The 20,734-nt window shown below is 39.9% G+C and overlaps 1 protein-coding gene across 1 annotated transcript in view; it reads left to right on the top strand.

The window, feature by feature from the left end:
* LOC131675237 (putative ammonium transporter 3) overlaps positions 1-15,579 on the top strand; it is a 61,748-nt gene extending 46,169 nt beyond the window's left edge. The window contains exons 4-8 of the mRNA XM_058954143.1: positions 14,757-14,888; positions 14,963-15,058; positions 15,217-15,305; positions 15,392-15,481; positions 15,574-15,579. Coding sequence (XP_058810126.1) covers positions 14,757-14,888; positions 14,963-15,058; positions 15,217-15,305; positions 15,392-15,481; positions 15,574-15,579 — 413 coding nt within the window. The remainder of the gene's footprint in view (positions 1-14,756; positions 14,889-14,962; positions 15,059-15,216; positions 15,306-15,391; positions 15,482-15,573) is intronic.
* Positions 15,580-20,734: the final 5,155 nt, after the last annotated feature.

The raw sequence follows: 20,734 nt of genomic DNA, 5'->3' as shown, positions 1-20,734 counted from the left end.
TACCGAACCCACTTTTATATTAGGATGATATTTGTAGTGCTTAAGGAGTGACCCGTTGGGCGGCTCCGTTCCGCTCGGCGTCATGACTGTGACTGACATACATACTAAAATGAGACGCTTGACTTCGGAGCTTTTATATCCGATAATTGCTGAGTTGTAATTACACAACTCAGCATTGACCAAAATTTCAAAGAGTGCATTGTACTGCTAAGCAATGCCTTCTATGCAGTACATTGTACTGCTCAGTCCAACATAAATTTGTTTCATATTCTAACACACCTCCTTAAATTTATATTATATGGTCATCACAAAATTCGTAATTCTTTTCTAAATTTTTCAAATTTGCATCGTCCGAGAAGTTTTGTCATTGTTTGCATTATTGTTTTCAGAATCGATTTTTATAATATTAATGATTTTTTGTTCATAGTATTCATTTACAAAATGGTAATGTATTTCTATATATTTTAAGTTTTTGGTCAAGTTTCCAAATTTAGCTATAGTATAGCACCAGAGTTGTCTTCAAAAATATTTATCAGTTTTTTTATATTCTCTCTGAAATCTTTCAATAAATTTTTAATAAGTTTTACTTCACTAACTAATTCTGATAAAGCTACATATTCTGAGCTGTTGATGATTTAGTAATGCTACTTTGTTTTCTAGATTTTCAATATACAACATTTCTAAATATTCTAATTACATATCCAGTCCGCTGATTTTCTGTCGTTCCTATCTCCAGGCCAGTCAGCATCAATAAAATAATCTATTACGTCTGCTCTTAAGTTTCTTATACAAGTCAGTTTAAATTTTTTTTCTTTTTTTTATCATAACAGTTTTGGAATCTATTCAAATAATTTACACTATAACACACGTCCAATCTTATTCTTGTACTTATGTATAATAATGCCCTAATTATATTTCTATAATTAAGATTATTTGATGCTACCTGTGCAGGTTCTAAATTTAAATTTTCTTCCATGGGTATATGGTGTAATTTTGTTTCTAAAATATTATATTTCTTTGCCAATGAATTTATATAATCGATCTGATCTAGGGTAATTTTATCCTTTTTAATATTATATTTAATATTGATGCCTAAATCAGTATTCACTTGCCCTGATTCTTTCATGGCGAATTTATTTGATAATTCAATTTTGACCCTTTCTAGTCCTTTTCTATTCTTTCCGCAGATCAACAAATCATCTACGAACAAGATCAAATAGATTTCATCAACTTTTTCATTTTTTGTATACAAACAATAATCACTCTTACTTTTTTCGAAATTCAATTTTTGAAAATGATCGTCAAAACATTCGTACCAAGCTCTTGGGCTTTCTTGCAAACCATACAGGGCTTTTTGAAAGCTTATATACTTTATTTGTTCTATCATCATAATCTAATGGTCGTTTCACAAATACTTCTGATTTAACGTAACTGATTAAAAAAGCTGTTTCTACATCCATTTGCATAATCATTAATCTGTTTTGACAACAGTAAGACAATAATAATTTTAAGGTTTGTACTCTAGCTACTGGTGAGTATAAATCTTCTAATACTTTTCTATGCTATTTCATATTTCGTTGAATTTCTGGCACTCTGACAAATACTTTATTTCCATTTATTTCGCAAATTGCTGATATCAGGTTGCCTTTGAATACGATTTTGAAAAGTATCTTATTCTCGATTGTGTTTGCAATCGTTCTATTTTTCAAGTATGCGGCGGCTTTTACTACCTCTGGCTAATATGTTCGACTTACTTTGGCTCCAAATAATAAACATCAAAACAAATTCATAATTGTTCAATCGTATCTTTCAGCCGTTTCATTTAATTCGTGTACATATGGAGGACATGGTTCTAAATAAATTCCTTTCTCTCTTACGAACTTGTATACATCATTATTCAAGTATTTTTTCCTATTATCGCATCTCAATTTCTTAATTCTCTTTATCGTGATATTTTCAACTTTATTAACGTAATCAACAAAACAATCGTGTATCTCTGTTTTTGATTTTAATGTATATATTAGTGCATACTTATAATAATAATCATCAATAAAAGTTATAAAATATTGTGAACCATCAAAACCCACTGTCTTGTGCGGCCCGTTTAAATCAGTATGTACTATTTCTAAAATTTCATTTGCTGGATGTCTATTATTTTTAAATAGTAAATTATGCATTTTATTTTGAATACACGTGCCACTTTTCAAAAATACTGACTCTAAAATTTTCGGCATTCCATCTACTAGTTTATCTTTCCACATTTTTTCTAAATATTTAAAATTCACGTGACCAAAAATCTTGTGATATCTTTACTTTTGTGTTATATTATTTTCATTTTTCTTGATATTGTAACATTCTTTTCCGCTAAAATAACTAATTATTTTATACAATCCGCGCTCTTTGTTAGCTACTACAATTATCTTATTTTGCTTATTATAAATTTTGGAAGAATTTTTAACAGAAATAATTTTGTACTTGTTTGTTATTTTTGTAACGCTTAGCAAATTTTTATCCATTTCCTTAACATAAAATACATGGGATATTTTTATTTTATTGGTAGTTCCATTTACGTCAAAATAAGTTACAATACTACCGATTTTTGTTCCTCTAAAAATTCTCTAACTTTTACATTTATTGTGTGATGTTAATATCACCTATTATTTATAATATTGTTCGTACTCTCGTGGTCTGTCGCGTTAATGAGTAAGAATTCGTTTTAACTTTGAAAATGCTTATGAATATTAAGTTTGAAATAAAATTATAAATGAATATTTATGATTATTTGAATTTGCCTTAAGGAAAGATAGACTTTACCCTAGTTTCTTATGGTGTGAAGTGTCCCATAAGCAGAACTTAAGTCATCTAGTTTCAAGTCGCTATAAACTTCAACTTCATTATATTTTTTCAAAATTTCAATTAATCTCGCTTTCGGTACTATTTTAATTTTTCTTTTTCTCTGGTGTTTTTGCACGCTAAGATCATCAATTTTAACAAAGTTTAACACTGTTTCTATTCTGAATTTGCATACGTAGTCAATTAATTCTTCTTCTGAAACTGTATAAGCCTATCCAGGACTTTTCCCTTGTACATACCAGTATTTATCTTCAATATTCATCAAGTAGCTTTCCTCAATGCTTGCTTGAACTTATTACTTATCCTTTGGCACTTTTTAACTACAGAAACTTCCTTTGTAATCACGCTCTGTTACCATGTTGAAATAAGGTATGAGTAAAAGGGATTATTAATTCTTATCGGTATTTAATATATTTGACGAGTGGCATTACAGACATACATATTAAAATTAGACGCTTGAGTTCAGAGCTTTTATATCCGATAATTGCTGAGTTGTAATTACATAACTCAGCATTGATCAAAATTTCAAAGAGTGCATTGTACTGCTAAGCAATGCCTTCTATGCAGTGCATTGTACTGCTCAGTCCAACATAAATTTATTTCATATTTTAACATCGTTAATTTTTCTAATTGAATTATTAACTGTTTTTCTAGAGAAGATGTTCGTATTGTATCATTTTGTTAAAGATTTATTAAAAATTCTTCATTACCATTCACTTGCATGATTTCTATTTTATCTTCATGGTCATGTACCATCGGCGGGCTGAAATCAAGTGAATTGCGCAATTATTATAATTTAAAATATAATTCGGTGTAATGGAGAATCTCTGCTAGGCCGATTTCGTTCGTTTGGCTCCCGCCAATGTCCGCGTTTCGCGCCAGGCTGAGAGTGTGTGCGTACGATACACACACTCATACTTGGCTTTTGTGTTCGAAGTGCGGTATACGGACTGAGCAAACAGATGGAGTGATCGAGATGGTGCGGAAGATAGAAGAGGAGAGAAAGAGTGAGAGAGAGAGAGCGTGCGAGTTGTGTGAGTCCCCGCGCCAATAAAGAGCAGAGAGTATCTGCTAAATAATAGCAGGAACGCGCGGATTATACCGAGTTTTAAACGGTTTTTCCGAAGTCGTCCCCGCAATCTCGTGAACCACGTTTCGTTTTCTGCTATCCCGTCGGCCAAATTAACGGCGGAATTGTTATCAATATTGATGGTAATAAGTAGATTTAAAAGGGAGTCGGCAGACGACCAGCCACCGATTCACCTTCACGCTCGCGATTTGTTGTTGTGCCGCTTGTAGAGCCTTTGTCGTAGTATTTCTCTTGCTTTTTCTGTGCCTCGTCGATATGTCTAGCTACTAAGTCACGCAATGTACATTCAAACGAAGTAACTTATCTTCCCATGCTTTGGTATCTACCTTAACAATTAGTGTTTTTATTTCAATATCGCGCTTTAACATCTTTGCTGGAAGCAGATCCCTACCAAAATTTAAAGACGCCTCGAATATAACGTACTTGTGCTAACATTTTTTCCAATCCTCGAAGCACTTGAAAAAATTATTTTTTGTGATCTTGTTCAACTCCTCCTTCGATGTCATCTTTATCTTCTCAATCTTGGCGTAGCGTCGTCCTTTCATGAGCCTCTTCAGTTTTGGGAACAGGAAAAAGTCACAGGGGATTAGGTTTGGGAAATACGGTGGCTGCGGCACCATTACTATGTTATTGTTGGCCAAATCATGGTAAACTTATCTAACAGGACAGGTGATATATGCTACTTCAGTTTTAATTAGTTTTTTTTAACTTTTTTAAACGTTTTAACTTATATTATGCACAGTCGCCTCAAATGAATTTTTGACTTTATTGCCAATAACTTAACGAGAAATAACGGCCATCTACATCAAGCATAGATCCCGCAACTCGTAAGACAGAATATCTGATCTAACTTCAAATTCTACCAGTGCTGCTTAATCGACCGAGCTAAATTTAAATTTTGGCATTGTGCTTTTCGATGGCCGCGAATTAAGGTTCGGGCAGATTTCAGAGTGCTAATATTTTACTGATCTTAAGATCTCAACCATGGAGAGGTTAACCCACCGTAACATTGACATACCTCATCCCCATAAGCCCTTACAACCCCTTATGAACCACCTCTACGAACCACTAAGCAGGCTAACCCACCTAACCCTGGGTAGAGCGAGTTCAATCGACTGTTTTTTGAAAGAATTTAAGATCTTAATCATAAATAGGCGAATCCATCTTAACCCTGATATACTTTACCTCAACAAACCCTCACAACCGTAATAAACCATCTCTACGAACCCCTAAGCAGGCTAACCCACTTAACTCTAGGTGGAGTAAGTTTAATCAATTATTTTTGTATTAGAAAATGAGTTCGTTGGCTCTAAATAGCTTAATCTGCTTGCACCATCATCTTATAATTACTTTATCTCCCAAAGCTATATGCAATCCTCAAAACCCATCTTTTTCAAGCTATTGTTAGTGTTATCCAGGACAACGACGAGGACGTAATAGATTTTTGTTCACATATTGAGTTCGTTTGTGAGAGTTATCATATAAGGCTAAATATTTTTGATTTCCTTGTAACCGTTGAATCATAAAGAAAAATTATTTAATGATTTGCCAATTATTATGAAATTTATATTTTTCATAATTTTGTCAGTAGAGCAATCAGTATTATAATTAGCGTTCTTGAACAACTTAAGATTTCGTTGTCGGAGTAATATGTAACATTATTCTTTGTAAGTAATATGAAAGTGACGCATTACATAGAAAACTAACAGTGTCTAAAATAATATTTTGCTTTAGTGTGCCCTATAATTTTTTTTCTTTTAAACGATGTAATATATACGGAAATATTAAAATTTTTTTTTTAAATTTGTATTCTATTCATTAATTTTGTGATAATATCTAAGCGTTTATGAAATTATTTACACCTATTGTTTTTTTAACCCATTAAGGCCCAAATGTCCTAAATTTTCAACGAATCTTCATGCAGTTATTTTTCATATTATCTGCACCAAAAAAATTTTCCAACACATCATATCCGACGTAAAATTTGATGTTCTTTCAGAATATGGCTTCAGAATTTGTCTAAAGTCACTGCTAAAAAAGTTATAATTAAATATTTGCAAAAGAAAGCGATTTTTTCAACTTAAAAAGATTTTTTATTCAAAATTTTTTTAAGAAATTGATAAAGATGCACATCTTTTTAAAGCTAGAAACGTGTCCTCGAGTCCTAAATTTTAAGACATATGGGGTACAAAATCGAAAATCCAACATGGCGGTTCTCAAAATGGCGTCCGAAGTGATAATTTTTTTGAAAAATTTCAGGATGCTATAACTTGAAAACTATGAGCTTTTCTGAAAAAATGCTTAGAATGAAAAGTTCTTAGAATTTATCAAAAAATACACTGGAATTTTTTCAGATTTTTTTTCATGAAATTTTGAAAATTTTTTTTTTGGATTTTTGAAAATTTTTAAAAATTTATAAAAAATTCTGGAAAAATTTCAGTGTATTTTTTGATGAATTCTAAGTATTTTTTGTTCTTTCTAATTTTTTCCAAAAGTTGATAGTTTTCGAGAAAAAAAATCATAAACATGTTATATATATGTATATACATGCATATGTTAATCGGCTTCCGCTGGGTCGCCGTCCATTAGCAGAACAGAGAAGCTTACTCTGTAAGTAAAAGCGAGTTACCCAATAAGATTATGAGTTTGACTAAAGGGTACAGTTTGTAATACAGTAGACTCATTCTTTTAAAGTCACTTGACCGTTAATCGTTAAATAGTGATTTTTACTACATTTTTCTTTGAGAGAATAGAATTGCGAAATCATTATCGTTTTTTCTATGTTCTTTGAAAAATTTTCATTTCATTATTTCCGAAAATAATAAGAGTACGCATAAGTCGATTCCATTTTTTATCTTCTTGAACAGTGCTGCTCATAGGAGTTGAAAGAGATTTTCCTTTTTATCGTAATTTTTTGAACATTGCCGTGTACAAAATATGTCGAGTACGGCAAAAAAAAGGAAATCGTCTCGAATAAAATCAAATGTATGTGTTGAGGAAGATGAAAATTCTCGAATAATCATTCTTCCTTCTGCCGATTATTCCGGCGAGTCAGATTCGGATGTTGAATCTGAAGAAGTAGGTGTCGCAGATCATGCTGCTATTACAGATTTTCAGGATGAAAATGTATTACACGAGTACTCAGAATTATCGGGTGATGTTCCTGGTATATCTTATCGTAAAGTTTTGGACGCTTATGGTGAGAACCAAGAAAAATTAGAACCAGACCATGAGTATGAATGGGTGGATGGTGAATGTGTTATCAATGATACTCCTGATAATGCTTTATTGCTCCCAACAAATGTTCAAAATAAAATTCGCGATTCTTCTTTGGTAGATCTATTTCAACTAATTTTTTCTTTAGAGTTGAAGGAAGTTATTGTTGATGCTACTCGTGAAAATGGATATGATCTTACGATTGAAGAGCTAGATGTTTTCGTTGGGATATTAATTACATCTATGTTCAATGGCAGAAAATCCCAAAAGGATTATTGGTCCAGACTGCCACTTTTACGTTGTGAACCTGTAGCTGCTGCTATGTCAAGAAATAAATATTCTACTATCAAAGAAAAAATTAAAATGTCTAAAGATAGCGATGGTAACTCAAATGACAGAGCTTGGCGTGTCCGAAAGCCATTAGAGATTTTTAGAAAGAATATAAAATGCTTTGGTTACTTTTCAACAGCTCTATCCGTTGATGAGATGATGATTAAGTTCTATGGTCGAACGGTCTTGAAGCAGTACATACAAAATAAACCCGATCGTTTTAGGATAAAAATGTGGGCTTTATGTACGGTCAATGGGTTTCTCATAAACTGCGATATTTATTGCGGAAATGGGACGAATATTTATGCTTCAGAGACGAACCCAAAACTTAGTAAATGCGCTTTAGGTAGCCGAGTAGTTCTTCTGTCTCGCAAAAAAAAAAGTAAACATTCAAACTGGCTGAAACTCTGAGCATATGTGAGGGACATGTATACCAACATAATAAAAAAATATCGATGATCGAATCTACGTAGCCCGACCAATTTAAAAATTCACCTTACTTTTTGAACACACCTCGCATTACTGAGTTCAAATTCTCTTTAAATGCAGGTTAAAAACAAATATATTAGAAAATTTGTACGCGTTTGAACAGTAATATAATTTGAAGTATTACAAAGTTATAAATAATTGATCTCTTTTTTGAAAGTAGACGGTGTGAATGAAAGTAAACAAAACAGCCCGAATATGTGGCTTTTCGATATCAATTTGTGATTATTTTGTTATTTTTTCTGATCAGAGTTATTTCTAAAAACCTAATCGTACCATGAACTTCTTTTTCCATCCTAAATTATAAGAATTTATTAAAACCATTTAATATATCAAAACAATTTTTTACTTCGTTTTTCTTCTGAAAAGGAAGATAAATTAAATCCTGGACTCGTTAGCCGATAAATTTCTGTGAAATATGATATTATGCTCAAAAGGATCCAAGTACTGTATAAAAATCATTTATTTTCAATAAATCTTATCCATATGACGTAAGTTACAATAATTCTAAAATATTGTCGAAAGATTTCGCTGAAAAATATTTTGTCAACATTAGAACACATTTAAAAAGTTTACAGCAACCTTACAGAAACATTACAAAAAATATTTTATGAAAGATAATTGTAATGTTTATAGAAATTGCCGTAATGTTTAGGAAAAATTTTTTGTAATATTTTTTGAAAATGTTTTGAAAATATTGGCAAATTATTTAAAAAATATATTAGTAAAATATTTCTAAAATAATTTAAGAAACAAATCGCAGAAATATCCCAGAAATTTATCAAAAATATTTCATTCAAACATTTTTTTGAAACTTCGAAATATCTTATAACGAGTGGCTAGACCCTCGTTATGTCTCTCTCTCTATACATAATTATAATTATCCTCATATGTATATGTATACTTATCATGTAAATACATGATAAGTATATATATACATATGAGGATATGTATATGTATGGCAGCCAAAGGTAAGTAAGTCAGAGAGAGCGCTAATAGAGGGCGAGCTAGAGAGAGAGAATTCGGGAAGCCGGCGCGACGCGCGCGAGAAGGAGAGGGGGGCAGGAGGAAGCCCCACGATAAGGACTCTCACTCTTGTACCGGCGACTTCGAAGCACGTGGACGTGTAACGAGCGGCTATACACGTGCTTGCGATCTTTTGCTATCCGACTTTTCGTGACTAACTTTTTGTGACTGACATTTCGGTTGCCTGCGAATACGCGAGTATCCACTCGGTATGAGGTTTCGGTGCCGAGATTGCCCCTAGTGCCTTGGGTGGGCTAATTCCTGCGACCACGCGTGCGAGCCTTTAAGGCCGCCCACCTCTTGACTGCACCCGAGCTGCACACTGCGCGTCCTCGCGAGCCACGTGCGAGGCTGAGGATATCGCCTGCAGGGCTAACGCCGAGACATTATTGTAAGTACCATCTCGAATGCGTGTCTCTCTCGCTAGCTTTTCGCCGCTCTCTCTCCCGCTTACGCTGCGTCCTAATTCTGTACCTTTCTCTGTAGTAAACTCTATGCTTTTGTATATCTGTTCTCTTTCTCTGTGCTTTCTTTACCTATCGTAATCAATCCCGCTCCGTCCGGCTCTCACCCCTGAATTTCGTGATCGCTCAAAAGCGCCCATAGGACCACACGACGCTCTCTGCGGGCTAAGGCGACAGACGCTGTACCACGCCGTTCCTGTTGCTGCCGGGTTAGGCTTTGCGCAGCCTATTACGAGGCCCACTCCGAGCTGTTTCTAATTCCCTCGTAAATTACATAACGAGTAACCCGCGCTGGGCCAAAACCCCGTTATATTATAGCGCCCAACAACACATGGGTTTGATATCTTTTACGAAAACTACGAAATTCGAATTATAATTGTATAGCGAAAGCGCGTGTTCGTGGAATCCACCGAGGAATGCGACGCGCGCGACGAGAAAAGAATTGTTTACGCTTAGAAGCTAGCCGTAGCGCACGACTTAAACAAGGCTCTCGGTTTTCAGCACCTTAAAATTTTAACATAGCGTGCGAGCGAGAGTTGTAATTCTTCGTATTTAGAAACGTACGTGTACAAGCATAACAACATTCATTTTCCGTTGTGCGTGCTGGTAACAATCAGGCGTATTTGCTTAAAAATTGTTATGCGGCCTACAATTCATATCCACTATTTCAGGATATTCCAAAACTATTGTTTTTCGTTATCAGTTTTGTAGAAAAAAAAAATTAAAAATGGCCGAAAAAGATATAACCGACCTAACAATTATAAAAGAAAAAATCGACAACCACATTAAAGAATGGATTAAGAGTTTGCCAAGTGATAGAATAGATAACGTTTTGGAAAATCTTGAACTCGTGGCAGACGGCACGATGTACGAACGCGCGAATCGCTTATATAGACGACTGCAAGGTGACTACGAAGAAAAAGACTTCATACAAACTTTAGACGCGTGGGACCACGAAACGATAACACGGCGCAATAATCTTTGTCTCACTTTTAAAAAATCAGACGCGTTACCGCGAGAATTGCGCGAAGACCTCGTTAACGCCGTTAATCAAGACACAGAAGAAGATATGATAAATAATCAAGAAATAGAAGAAACGAACAACGGCGACATGTCGCTCACGACAGCTAATACACACGAGACACTTACGCGAGACGCGGTACGCACATATACACCGACGTTCGCGGTAATTACGAGCGCCCACGTGCCGACATCGCAGTCAACACCGCCGTGCACAGTATCAGTAGCAAACGTAGGCTCAAGTGAACCACGTCATGCCAACACGAACACAACATGCGCGCACGAAGCACCGATACCTACAACAGGCACCCCAAGTACGATAAATTATCGTGAAGACCTCGTATGGGTTAACCTGCCTTGCGGTGAACCAAAACAAATGCCACGTTTAGCAGCCGAGGAGCTAAAACAAGCAGTGATAGCGGAACGGACACAGGCTCAACAAATTCTTGTTCTTCAAAATTGTTTAAAAACTATGTCGAACGAACACGACAAGCTGATAAGATAAAATAAAGATCTGAAGACCGCGAACAATAACCTCCTCGCCAGACTACAAGCAGCAGAAGTAACAGTTCAACAACAAAACGAGTGCACACGGTTTAACGCGACTCGCGCAGATAAAACTGTCAACTTTCGCGACACGTATAGCCACATCGATCCGGACTTTGACCTGACTGTAGCCAGTCCGAATCTAAATTCCCACGCACGAATCTTCTGCTCGACAACGAAGCAGCAGATGACACAATACGCGACAGGGCCAACAGTATATTCAGCCGCACCAGTGAGACCGGCCGACAGGATGCAAGCGGCCACGCGATTACCGAAAGCGGAGTTCGCGATCCCCCACATCCCCGCAAGCTCGAGCTGGGGAAGAGGGTCACACCTTCAAGTCGTCCGCTCTCGCAAGCGAATGGCGCGCAGCAAACGGCTGTCGCGCAAGCCCAAATGCCTTCAAGCTTCGGTGTCCCCAATTGGCGATCGAGTCCACTTCTCGCTACCTCCCGCTCGATGAGCTCAACTAGGAATCTAGGGAAAACCATCAGGGAATGGAAGATTTCTTTTGCGAGAGACGGCAACATCAGCATCGAGGAATTTTTGGAGCGTGTGGAGGAAAACTGCTGCCTAGACCGAATAGCGGAAGACGAGCTTTTAGACTCGTTATCCACCCTGTTTCACGGATCCGTGCTTCGATGGTACCGCTTGCTGCGGCCCACGTGGGCGTCATATGAGCAGTTCAGGGATGCCTCGCTATCCACCTATAGTAAATCTAGGAAGTATAACCACATATCGGTTGAAGCGCATCTGCGGACACAGGGCCCCGATGAACCGGTCCGTGATTACCTCGCAGCGCTGAATACTATTTTTAGCCGCTTCGAAAGACCGTGGAGCATCGCAGACCAGATCAATTTGGCAATCGATAATATGTTGCCTAAATTGAAGAAAGAGTTGAAAAAGACTCAGAACTATTTCACGTCGTTGCCGTAGTTGTTAGCTAAAGCAATGGAAGTAGAGATCGCGGAGTCCGACGAGCATTGGAAAGCTCCCCCCTCCGCGGAACAGAGCATGCTGCCCGACGCGGCATACCAGCCTAGGGTTAAAGCACCGGCGAAGGCCAAAGCGAGCATCGCGTCTGTGGTAGAAAAGTCCCCTTTCTCCGAGGCCGACTTCGAGAAATCTTTCCAAAAGTTTTTCGATAAAAAGTGGCAGCAACTGGCAGCGGCTAAGAAAGGGCTTCCAGCCCCCCCATAAGAGTGCACTACAGGAGTCTGTCTCTGCCAGCTCCTCGAAGGATGACAAACCTCCGGCTCAGCCGCGTCAACGCGAGGGAAGACGGGGAAGGGTAAACGGCCGTGGCCGTCCGGCAAGAACCGGTCGGGCCCAAGTCATCACTCCCAAGTCATCACTCCCAAGTCGGACAAAAACAAGAGCAAGCCTCCCGGCCCTAATGCTGAGAGATTACTCTGTTGGGACTGCAGCTGGCCTAGGTACACCAAAGCCACCTGTCCCGAGTGCTCAAAAATCGAGGCGCCAAAAAACGTGGAGAGGAACGCGTAGATGGGGTCCCTACCGTTCCGATGGCGACCCGGACCTTCGCTGCGAAGGTCCGGGTATGCCCCCGTAGGAGAAGCGCCAACGCGTTCCGATAGTTTTGCGGCGAGTGCGTTGGTAGAGAAGTACCCCAGATGGTGGCTGACGCTTAGCATCGGTCCATTTACCTGCAGGGCTCTGTACGACACTGGAGCCTCGCGCACCGTTTTGAGCCCCATTGCCCTTCAGATTGCTGCCGCGATGAACAAGTGCGTCAACATGTATGTGGGGCCCGGGGCGAAATCAGTCGATGGTCATTATGTCCCTATCATTGGTAATGTACAGTTACCCTTTACGATAGGTGGTGTTACCCATTCGATCGACGTACTCATCTTGAGCGAGGTTGATGCTGATTGCACCCTCGGAAGCGACTTCGTTTGAGCCTTTTCCGCGTGTTTGGATCCCGAAACCAACACGATAAGTATTAAAGGTTGCGATCAGGAAGTCCCGACCAATGTCTCCTCACTTCATGCGGAGGAGGCGATGTCGCTGGCGGCCTTGGGTATCGAAGAGATCTCGAAGGAGCAACGACAAGAAATCGATCGAGTGATGGATGACCTCCTGCCCGAACCTTCCTGCGAGCAGCTCGGCTGCACTTATATATTTATAAGCCTGACTCTATCGTCGACGACCTCATCGGAACCGACGACGACGCTTGGAAGCTCGTTATTCCGAAGGAAGACCGAGCACGGGTCTTATCTGAATGCCACGAAGAGCCGACGGCTGGACATCTTGGCCGCTACAAAACCCACAAGCGCGCGAGCCTCCGCTATTATTAGCCGAAAATCCATCACGATGTAGGACATTATGTCAAGAACTGCCAAATCTGCCAGCAGGTCAAAGCCTTACAAGTCACCCCAGCAGGGCTGATGGGACGACACATCGTTACGCGACCATGGGAAATCGTGTCCGGCGACGCCATGGGCCCTTTCCTGCGATCCACGCAGGGCTACGAGCATTTGCTTATCTTTCTCGATCTCTTCACTCGTTGGATTGAATGTGTCCCTCTCCGTAAGATTACTGGGAAAATCATCGAGCGCCAGCTGAAGGAACGTGTGTTTCTGCGTTTCGGAATCCCCAAAAAGTTCTTGTCTGACAACGGTACGCCGTTCAAGAACAAAGTTGTCGACGACTTTTTGGACTCGTTCGGCGTGGTACACGCGACATGCGCCCCGTACTCGCCTAAGAGTAATCCGACCGAACGCGTAAATCGCACGATCGAAACCATGATCCGTGCGTTTATCGAAGAAAAACACACGACGTGGGACGCGCATGTCGCAGAGTTCGCGTTTGCCTACATTGACATTTCGGTTGCCTGCGAATACGCGAGTGTTCACTCGGTGTGAGGTTTTAGTGCAGAGATTGTCTTGGGTGGGCTAGTTCCTGCGACCACGCGTGCGAGTCTTTAAGGCCGCTCACCTTTTGACTGCACCCGAGCTGCACACTGCGCGTCCTCACGAGCCACGTACGAGGCTGAGGATATCGCCTGCAGGGCTAACGCCGAGACATTGTTGTAAGTACCATCTCGAATGCGTGTCTCTCTCGCTAGCTTTTCGTCGCTCTCTCTCCCGCTTACGCTACGTCCTAATTCTGTACCATTCTCTGTAGTGAACTCTATGCTTTTGTATATCTGCTCTCTTTTTCTGTGCTTTCTTTACCTATCGTAATCAATCCCGCTCCGTCCGGCTCTCGCCCCTGAATTTCGTGATCGCTCAAAAGCGCCCATAGGACCACATGACGCTCTCTGCGGGCTAAGGTGACAGACGCTGTACCACGCCGTTCCTGTTGCTGCCGGATTAGGCTTTGCGCAGCCTATTACGAGGCCCACTCCGAGCTGTTTCTAATTCCCTCGTAAATTATATAACGAGTGACCTGCGCTGGGTCAAAACCCCGTTATAATCTAAAATTCTATTCCCAAAACGGTTTTACTGTAACATTTCAGAAACTTTTCGTGAACTTTTAAGTGAAGTGTGACTTTTGATAACAAAATTTAAAAAAACTTTATATAGAAACTTTGCAGAATCCTTACAAAAAAAATTCTAAATGTATTTCATAAAAATGCATTAACAATTTTTATATCAAGATTCATCGAATATTGGCCAGACATTGTACAAATGCCAATTGTACAAATATATATATATATATATATATATATATATATATATATAGCATTACTGAAATTTCAGGAGGATGTTTCCTTTACAAGGCTTGGGAATCAATACTGATTGGAATGATAGGAGGATTTATAACGTGCTTTACAATGCCGTTATTGGATAAAATAGGCATTGACGATCCAGTTGGGGCATCAGCTACACATGGTTAGTATCTTATAACAATTACTATTCTAAAAGTGAAATAAAAAATTTTCCATTAAAAATGTTCGTATTACTAGGTGCAAGTGGTTTTTGGGGCGTCATTGCTATAGGCTTATTCGCTGATGATCCACATCCTCTTGACACAACCAACGGACGCAAAGGTTTGTTTAAAGGTATTGAATGAAATTTTATCATAGTAGAATATTTTATACATTTTTCATTAAAAAATTATTTGATAAAAAATAAAAAATATTATATTATTTCATAAGCGCATATTATATTTTTATTAAATTATACGCATGGGTATATAATCGAAAAAAAATGTTTTAAGGTGGTGGTTGGTATTTATTAGTTATTCAAACTGCAACAGCATTATGTTTGACACTTTGGAGCTTCATTTCATCGTTCTTTCTATTATGGGTAATGATGGAGCAATCAAATAATTTGTAATTACCTCAAATAGGATTAGTTAAAATTTAATGATTGACTTGATTTTAATTATATAGGTAATAAATAAAATTCTCCCTATCAGAATGAGCGCAAACGAAGAATTACTTGGCGCTGATTTAGTTGAGCACCGGATCCGACATACACAAGTAATTATTAATTATTTTTACTTATATATGTAAATTTTCACACTTTGTCATATCATTATTGTGATATACTCGTATTATCGTTTTCCTCTTAGGTATAGAATCTCAAGCAACAAAAATTGTTTCGAAAATGTTGATACATTTTGTAACATTTCCAACATTTCCAGCAACCAACAAAAATGTTGCAGAAATGTTGACAAGCTTGCAAAATATCTGTATTTGTTTCCCAAATAATGTTAACATAATATTTCTCGAATGCTAGTTATAATTTTTCATTTTGTAAGGCAAGCTTCATGCAATATTGCTACAACTTTTTCTTAATGTTAAACGATGTGTTTTTTACTAGAAACCAATATTCACGTAATATTTCTGCAATATTTTACAACTAAATATAAAATGTTAACTTAATATCATTGTAACGATCCTTAAAACAAATTATTTTTGTTCATTATAAAAATGTTGACTACTGACCTAAACTTCATTTGTCAGCATTTTACACCTAACTACAAAAATGTTACGTTATTGTCGGTTTCTATAAATAATGACCTCGAAAATTGTAAAAAAGGTTGTAGGAAAATGAGTCTCTGTTTTATGAATTTGTTATAAAAATGCTGTATAAATGTTCGCAAAGGTTGCCTTAAAAAATGAATAATCATAACTGAAATTCCAAAAAAATTCTGATAACATTATTTTAGAAATAAACATGGACATTTGAAACCTTGTGGCAACTTCTCCATAACAATTTGTTTGTTTGCCAGAAAAAAAATGTTACAAAACGTATATTTGTTGGATTGAAATTTGTCCACCTTTTAATGTTATTTCATGAAATTTTCTATAAATAGTTGTATTAATATTTCTGCTGTACACTTCTTGCATTGATCTTGACATATTTAGTTGTCACTATTACAGTTTGTATATATATTTTTATATAAATACATAAAAAAAGTCTATATAACGTGGATTCCGAGGCCAACGCTTTTTTATCCGTGAGGTTGGTTGAATCATCAACCCTTAAATATTTGCAGGCTAAATGTCTCAAAAACTTATATAAATGTCTGTATAAATATACCTAAAGTCCTCATAAGTGTCATTTGATGGCGACTAGGGTGTACATAAGTGTACAAGTATATCTATGTGTATGTGTATGTGTGGGATCACGTGGCTCAGTGGATAAGAGCCCAGGCTTCTGTGTAAGAGGTTATGAATTCGAGCCTCGGGCATGTGAAGATTTTCAAAAATGAAATTTTCATATGTCTGTTACCATGATTCCGGTGGTTCAGATTCCATTTTAAACTACAGGTTCAGTCATGATGCGTGTCAACCTTTATCTTCCTACAGTATTTAAAAAAATGATGTACTGACTATAGAGAACCAAGCCTAATGCGTACAGATACGTAGTTTACCTCTGAAGCGTTCAACGTGAACGTAGTTCTTGGAATTATAATAACAATAACATAATAATATATCTTGTTATCTTTTATCTTCATAGATAAAAATCAAACACTTTCATCTGTAAAAAATTGTTAAAGAACATAAGTTTTCGATGATTCTAATACATTCGCTTGTAACGGTTGGTGATTTCTTCAGAAGTGAATCGTCGTCCGTTAGCAAAATCTATATGTCACCGCTGTTTTCCTCTTTTGGCTAGCTCTGTGCTGGTCGCGCAACCTGAAAACGAGCGCGAAAGCACGAAGCAACAAAGAAAAGCGATGGTCGTAGGTTCCTAGAAAACGGTGCGAGGGAAAAGGGAACGTCGAGAATGTTCAGGATTGTCGAATAAATATGTCGGCTTAATAATATATCTTTGCCAGGTTTATTCGCTTTTTATAACTACATAGGCGCGACAACTCACGTTGGCCGAGAGATTCACGGTATACGACCTAGCCGTACGTACGCGTGAGAGAGAGACAGAAAATACAAACTTGGTCAACACGCAGCCGACGCTGTTTACAAACGCTCGCTTGTCGGAACTCCCGCTCGCAATCCGGGAAACAAAGGAGGAGACTTACACGAACGAACACTGCTGCAGACAGTTTTCTACAGTTACAGACTACTGCTTCGCTTTATATCTCGAGCCTGGTTACGCAAAGGTCGTCGCCCAGGGTTGTCGAGGCTGGGAGGTCTGTGAGTCGATCCTCGTGGATTGTGGGCGACGAGTCGGCGCTCCCTATTCTGATGGCGGCCTCCGATTCTCTCGTCCTCACACGTCGATCTTTTCTCTATTCCTTCCGCAGTCACCGTGCTCACACTTCACAAATTCTCAACCCGCGCGATCGATACGTCGCTCGATTTTTCCACACAAAATAATATAAAAGGATTCCGAGCGCGTGTTATCCGCTTGCCGGCCTCACGTGTTCTGCTGCAGCCCGCGCGTTCCAGCTATCTCTCTCTCTCTTTCTCGCTGCGCGGGTCTTTTGCGCATGGCGCGCTATTTCGAAAATCGCTCATCCGCTTCTTAACGAGCCCGCTCGTTACACGCTATATAAAAGAAGTAAATTTTTTATATTTCTTCTATTTTATTTACAATCTATTTAACATATTGAGATAGTAATTAAATGACATTACAATATGTTTATATATACATTATAACGGGGTTTTGGCTAACCCGCCGTTACAATCGAGAGGATGGATTAGTTGACAGCTCGGCTTAATAAACAGCTAATGCCACGAGGCTGGTGCACTGGCACCTGTGTGGCCAAGCCTTTTTAACCAACCATGACATCAAGCAGCCTCGTGGCCCGCGTAGAGCGTCGTAGGTAGCAGTGGCTGAAAAGCGCGAAAAGTAGTGACGAGCGCAGAGAATTCGCCAAGGATTGGGAGTGAGAGTCGGGCGCAAAGTCAAAGAACGCAGAGAATAAGAAGGATAAGAATAATTTATATAAGGTGTCATATAGAAAGCGTACAGAGTAGTAAATCGGCAAAGAGAGAGAGAGAAGCAGGCAAGCACGCAAGAGAGAGCTAAACGAGTCGGTACTTACAATGAGGCGACAATGGCCAGGCCCTCCGTACAATAAGCGTTCGCTCGCTGAACGGCGTTCCCGGACGCCGGTTGCAGTGGTGACGAAGCGTAGGACTACCTAGCGCTAGGTTCTTGCACACGCACACTGTCCTGTCAAAACGCCGCACCACTGCACGCACTCGCGAATAATTTAAGACAACGCCAGACGGAAAGTCCGAATACGCCAAAAAGAAAAGAGAAGTCAAGGAACGCTAAACCACGGCAACTGCCCAAGCAAAGACCGGATCTTCAATGCGCGCTCAAACACGTGTCGCCCGCGTTACGTCCGCCAGTCAATTACCGCGGGAGGCATCCCCACTCTTTCATCGCGCTTTTCGGCAGCGCGACCACACGCATACACGCATACACGCGGACGCGACTCTCCCTGCTTATAGGCTCGTTAATAGACATGCCGCGCTCTCTCTCTTACCTTATACTTCGACGTTGTCGGCTGCTGCAGGCTGCTGTATAATATAATGTGAATCCAAATATAGTATAAGTATATGAATTATGTATATGCATGCGTGGGAAGAAAGACATAACGAATGAATTAAATTCGTTATATGCCCCTCCCCCAGACGTTTGTAACGGGAGCGGTACCAACTCGAAAAGTAGTCTCTCTCTTGAGGAAGAAAAGGAAGGGGAAACTCCAGTTATGAAGCAAAATAGCATTTTATTTTGTAAAGTCTATACGGAAAAAAAATAAAAAAAATATTAGTACTTAAATATGTTGCTTTTTCTCTCTCTTTTTACAAGAACAATTTTAAACTAAGGTACAGTTTATACGCGCAACGGCGCGGGGAAAAACATAAGAGTGCAAAACACAAAAGAAAACTAAATAGGCACGGCCATAAACAAAAGCGAGCGCAGAAGGCGCAATCTTCTTCTTCTTCCTTTGATTAAGGCGGGGCCGTGTCGGGGTCTAGGCGCCGAAAACGCAATCTTCTCTCTTCCTTCTTGACGACAGAGAGGAGGCGGCGGTGAAATGGCCTTAGCGAGGAGCGCCTCGAGGCCCTAGCTCGGCGGAGTAATCGTACTTCGGCTCTAGGCCCTGCTCGAATTTCCATTGTTGGAAGAAATTCGGGCAGTTGTCTGACCTTGACACCGAAGTCAGATTACATCCGGAGCAGAAGCGTACTCCGTATTTTGTGGGTGTAGGGCCTTCGAATTTGCCGCAAGGCTGTTCCTTAAAACGGTTCAGCATGGCGAAATACTGCGGGAGCAGGTTTCCATTGGCCGCGCAGTACGTCCGGCGTTCGTCTTGGGCCGCCCTGGCCGCTTCAAGGCGCTGCTCCTTGGTCCATGGCCCGTTGCTCTGAGCAGCTGATCCTGCTGCATTTGGGGCAATGCCAGAAGGGCGGGCGATCCTCTGTGAGGCCGAGCCGAAAGAGGATCGTCGGTCGCTAGAGGCAGTGCCAGAAGAACCGGGAGCACCTAGTAAGGTCAAGGCCCGAAGGTTGAGGGCCTCGATCCTCTCTTGAAGGACTAAAAGCTCTTGACGCTTTTGCTCCTGTTCAGCCGCGAGGCGGGCGCTCTCATCTCGGGCCCTTCTTGCCTCTGCCCACCGAGTGGCTGCCTCTGCCAGGAAGGCCTTCTTCTCTAATTCTCGTTCGATCTTCCTGATAAAATCCGAGGAGGCGCAGGCTCTGACGCGTGCGTCAGGATGTTCTGTAAAGTTCAGAACGTCCTGAAATGCCAGGCACTCGGCCTGTTCGGCAGCCAGCCTCGCTCGGCGGGCGCTGCGTGCAGCAGCCTCCACGGTGGCCCAGCGCTCCGGCCAGCTGATGTCTTCTTCGTCCTGGACTCCCTGGGCCAGTGCCTCTGGAGTCGAGGAGGAGGCAGTGCCACCCATCAGCATACACCCTTCGACTGGGGCTGCTGCGGGAGTATCGTTGTCCGCAGGTTGGCCTTGCCTTTGTGTCCAGCACTGCAGAAGGTCGCTGATGCTGGGGACTCCGGGTGCGGGAGCGTCTTGGGGATCGCCCAATGACAAGAGCTGCTGGGCGACCCAGTTCTGGAGCCTCAGCATCGCTTCCATCGGTCTCTCCAAGGTGAGGGTGACTCTCTCCTGATTCTTCTTAGCAGGCCACATTCTCTGCAAAGCGTTGGAATGATACATCGATATAGGGCATAGTAGTAAAAAAATAGCGGCAAGCTCAAGCGGGCAGAAGCAGCAGGAAGCACAGGCTGTGAGAAGGGTTAAAAGCAGAAGCAAGAGTAGCCGGGAGTGGCTTGAAAAAAAAACAAAACTTAAGCGT

This window comes from Phymastichus coffea, unplaced genomic scaffold (assembly GCF_024137745.1).
Source record: "Phymastichus coffea isolate CEN01 unplaced genomic scaffold, Cenicafe_Pcof_1.1 PCOF00017, whole genome shotgun sequence".
Classification (NCBI taxonomy): domain Eukaryota; kingdom Metazoa; phylum Arthropoda; class Insecta; order Hymenoptera; family Eulophidae; genus Phymastichus; species Phymastichus coffea.
This window is presented reverse-complemented; position numbering and strand designations above follow the sequence as displayed.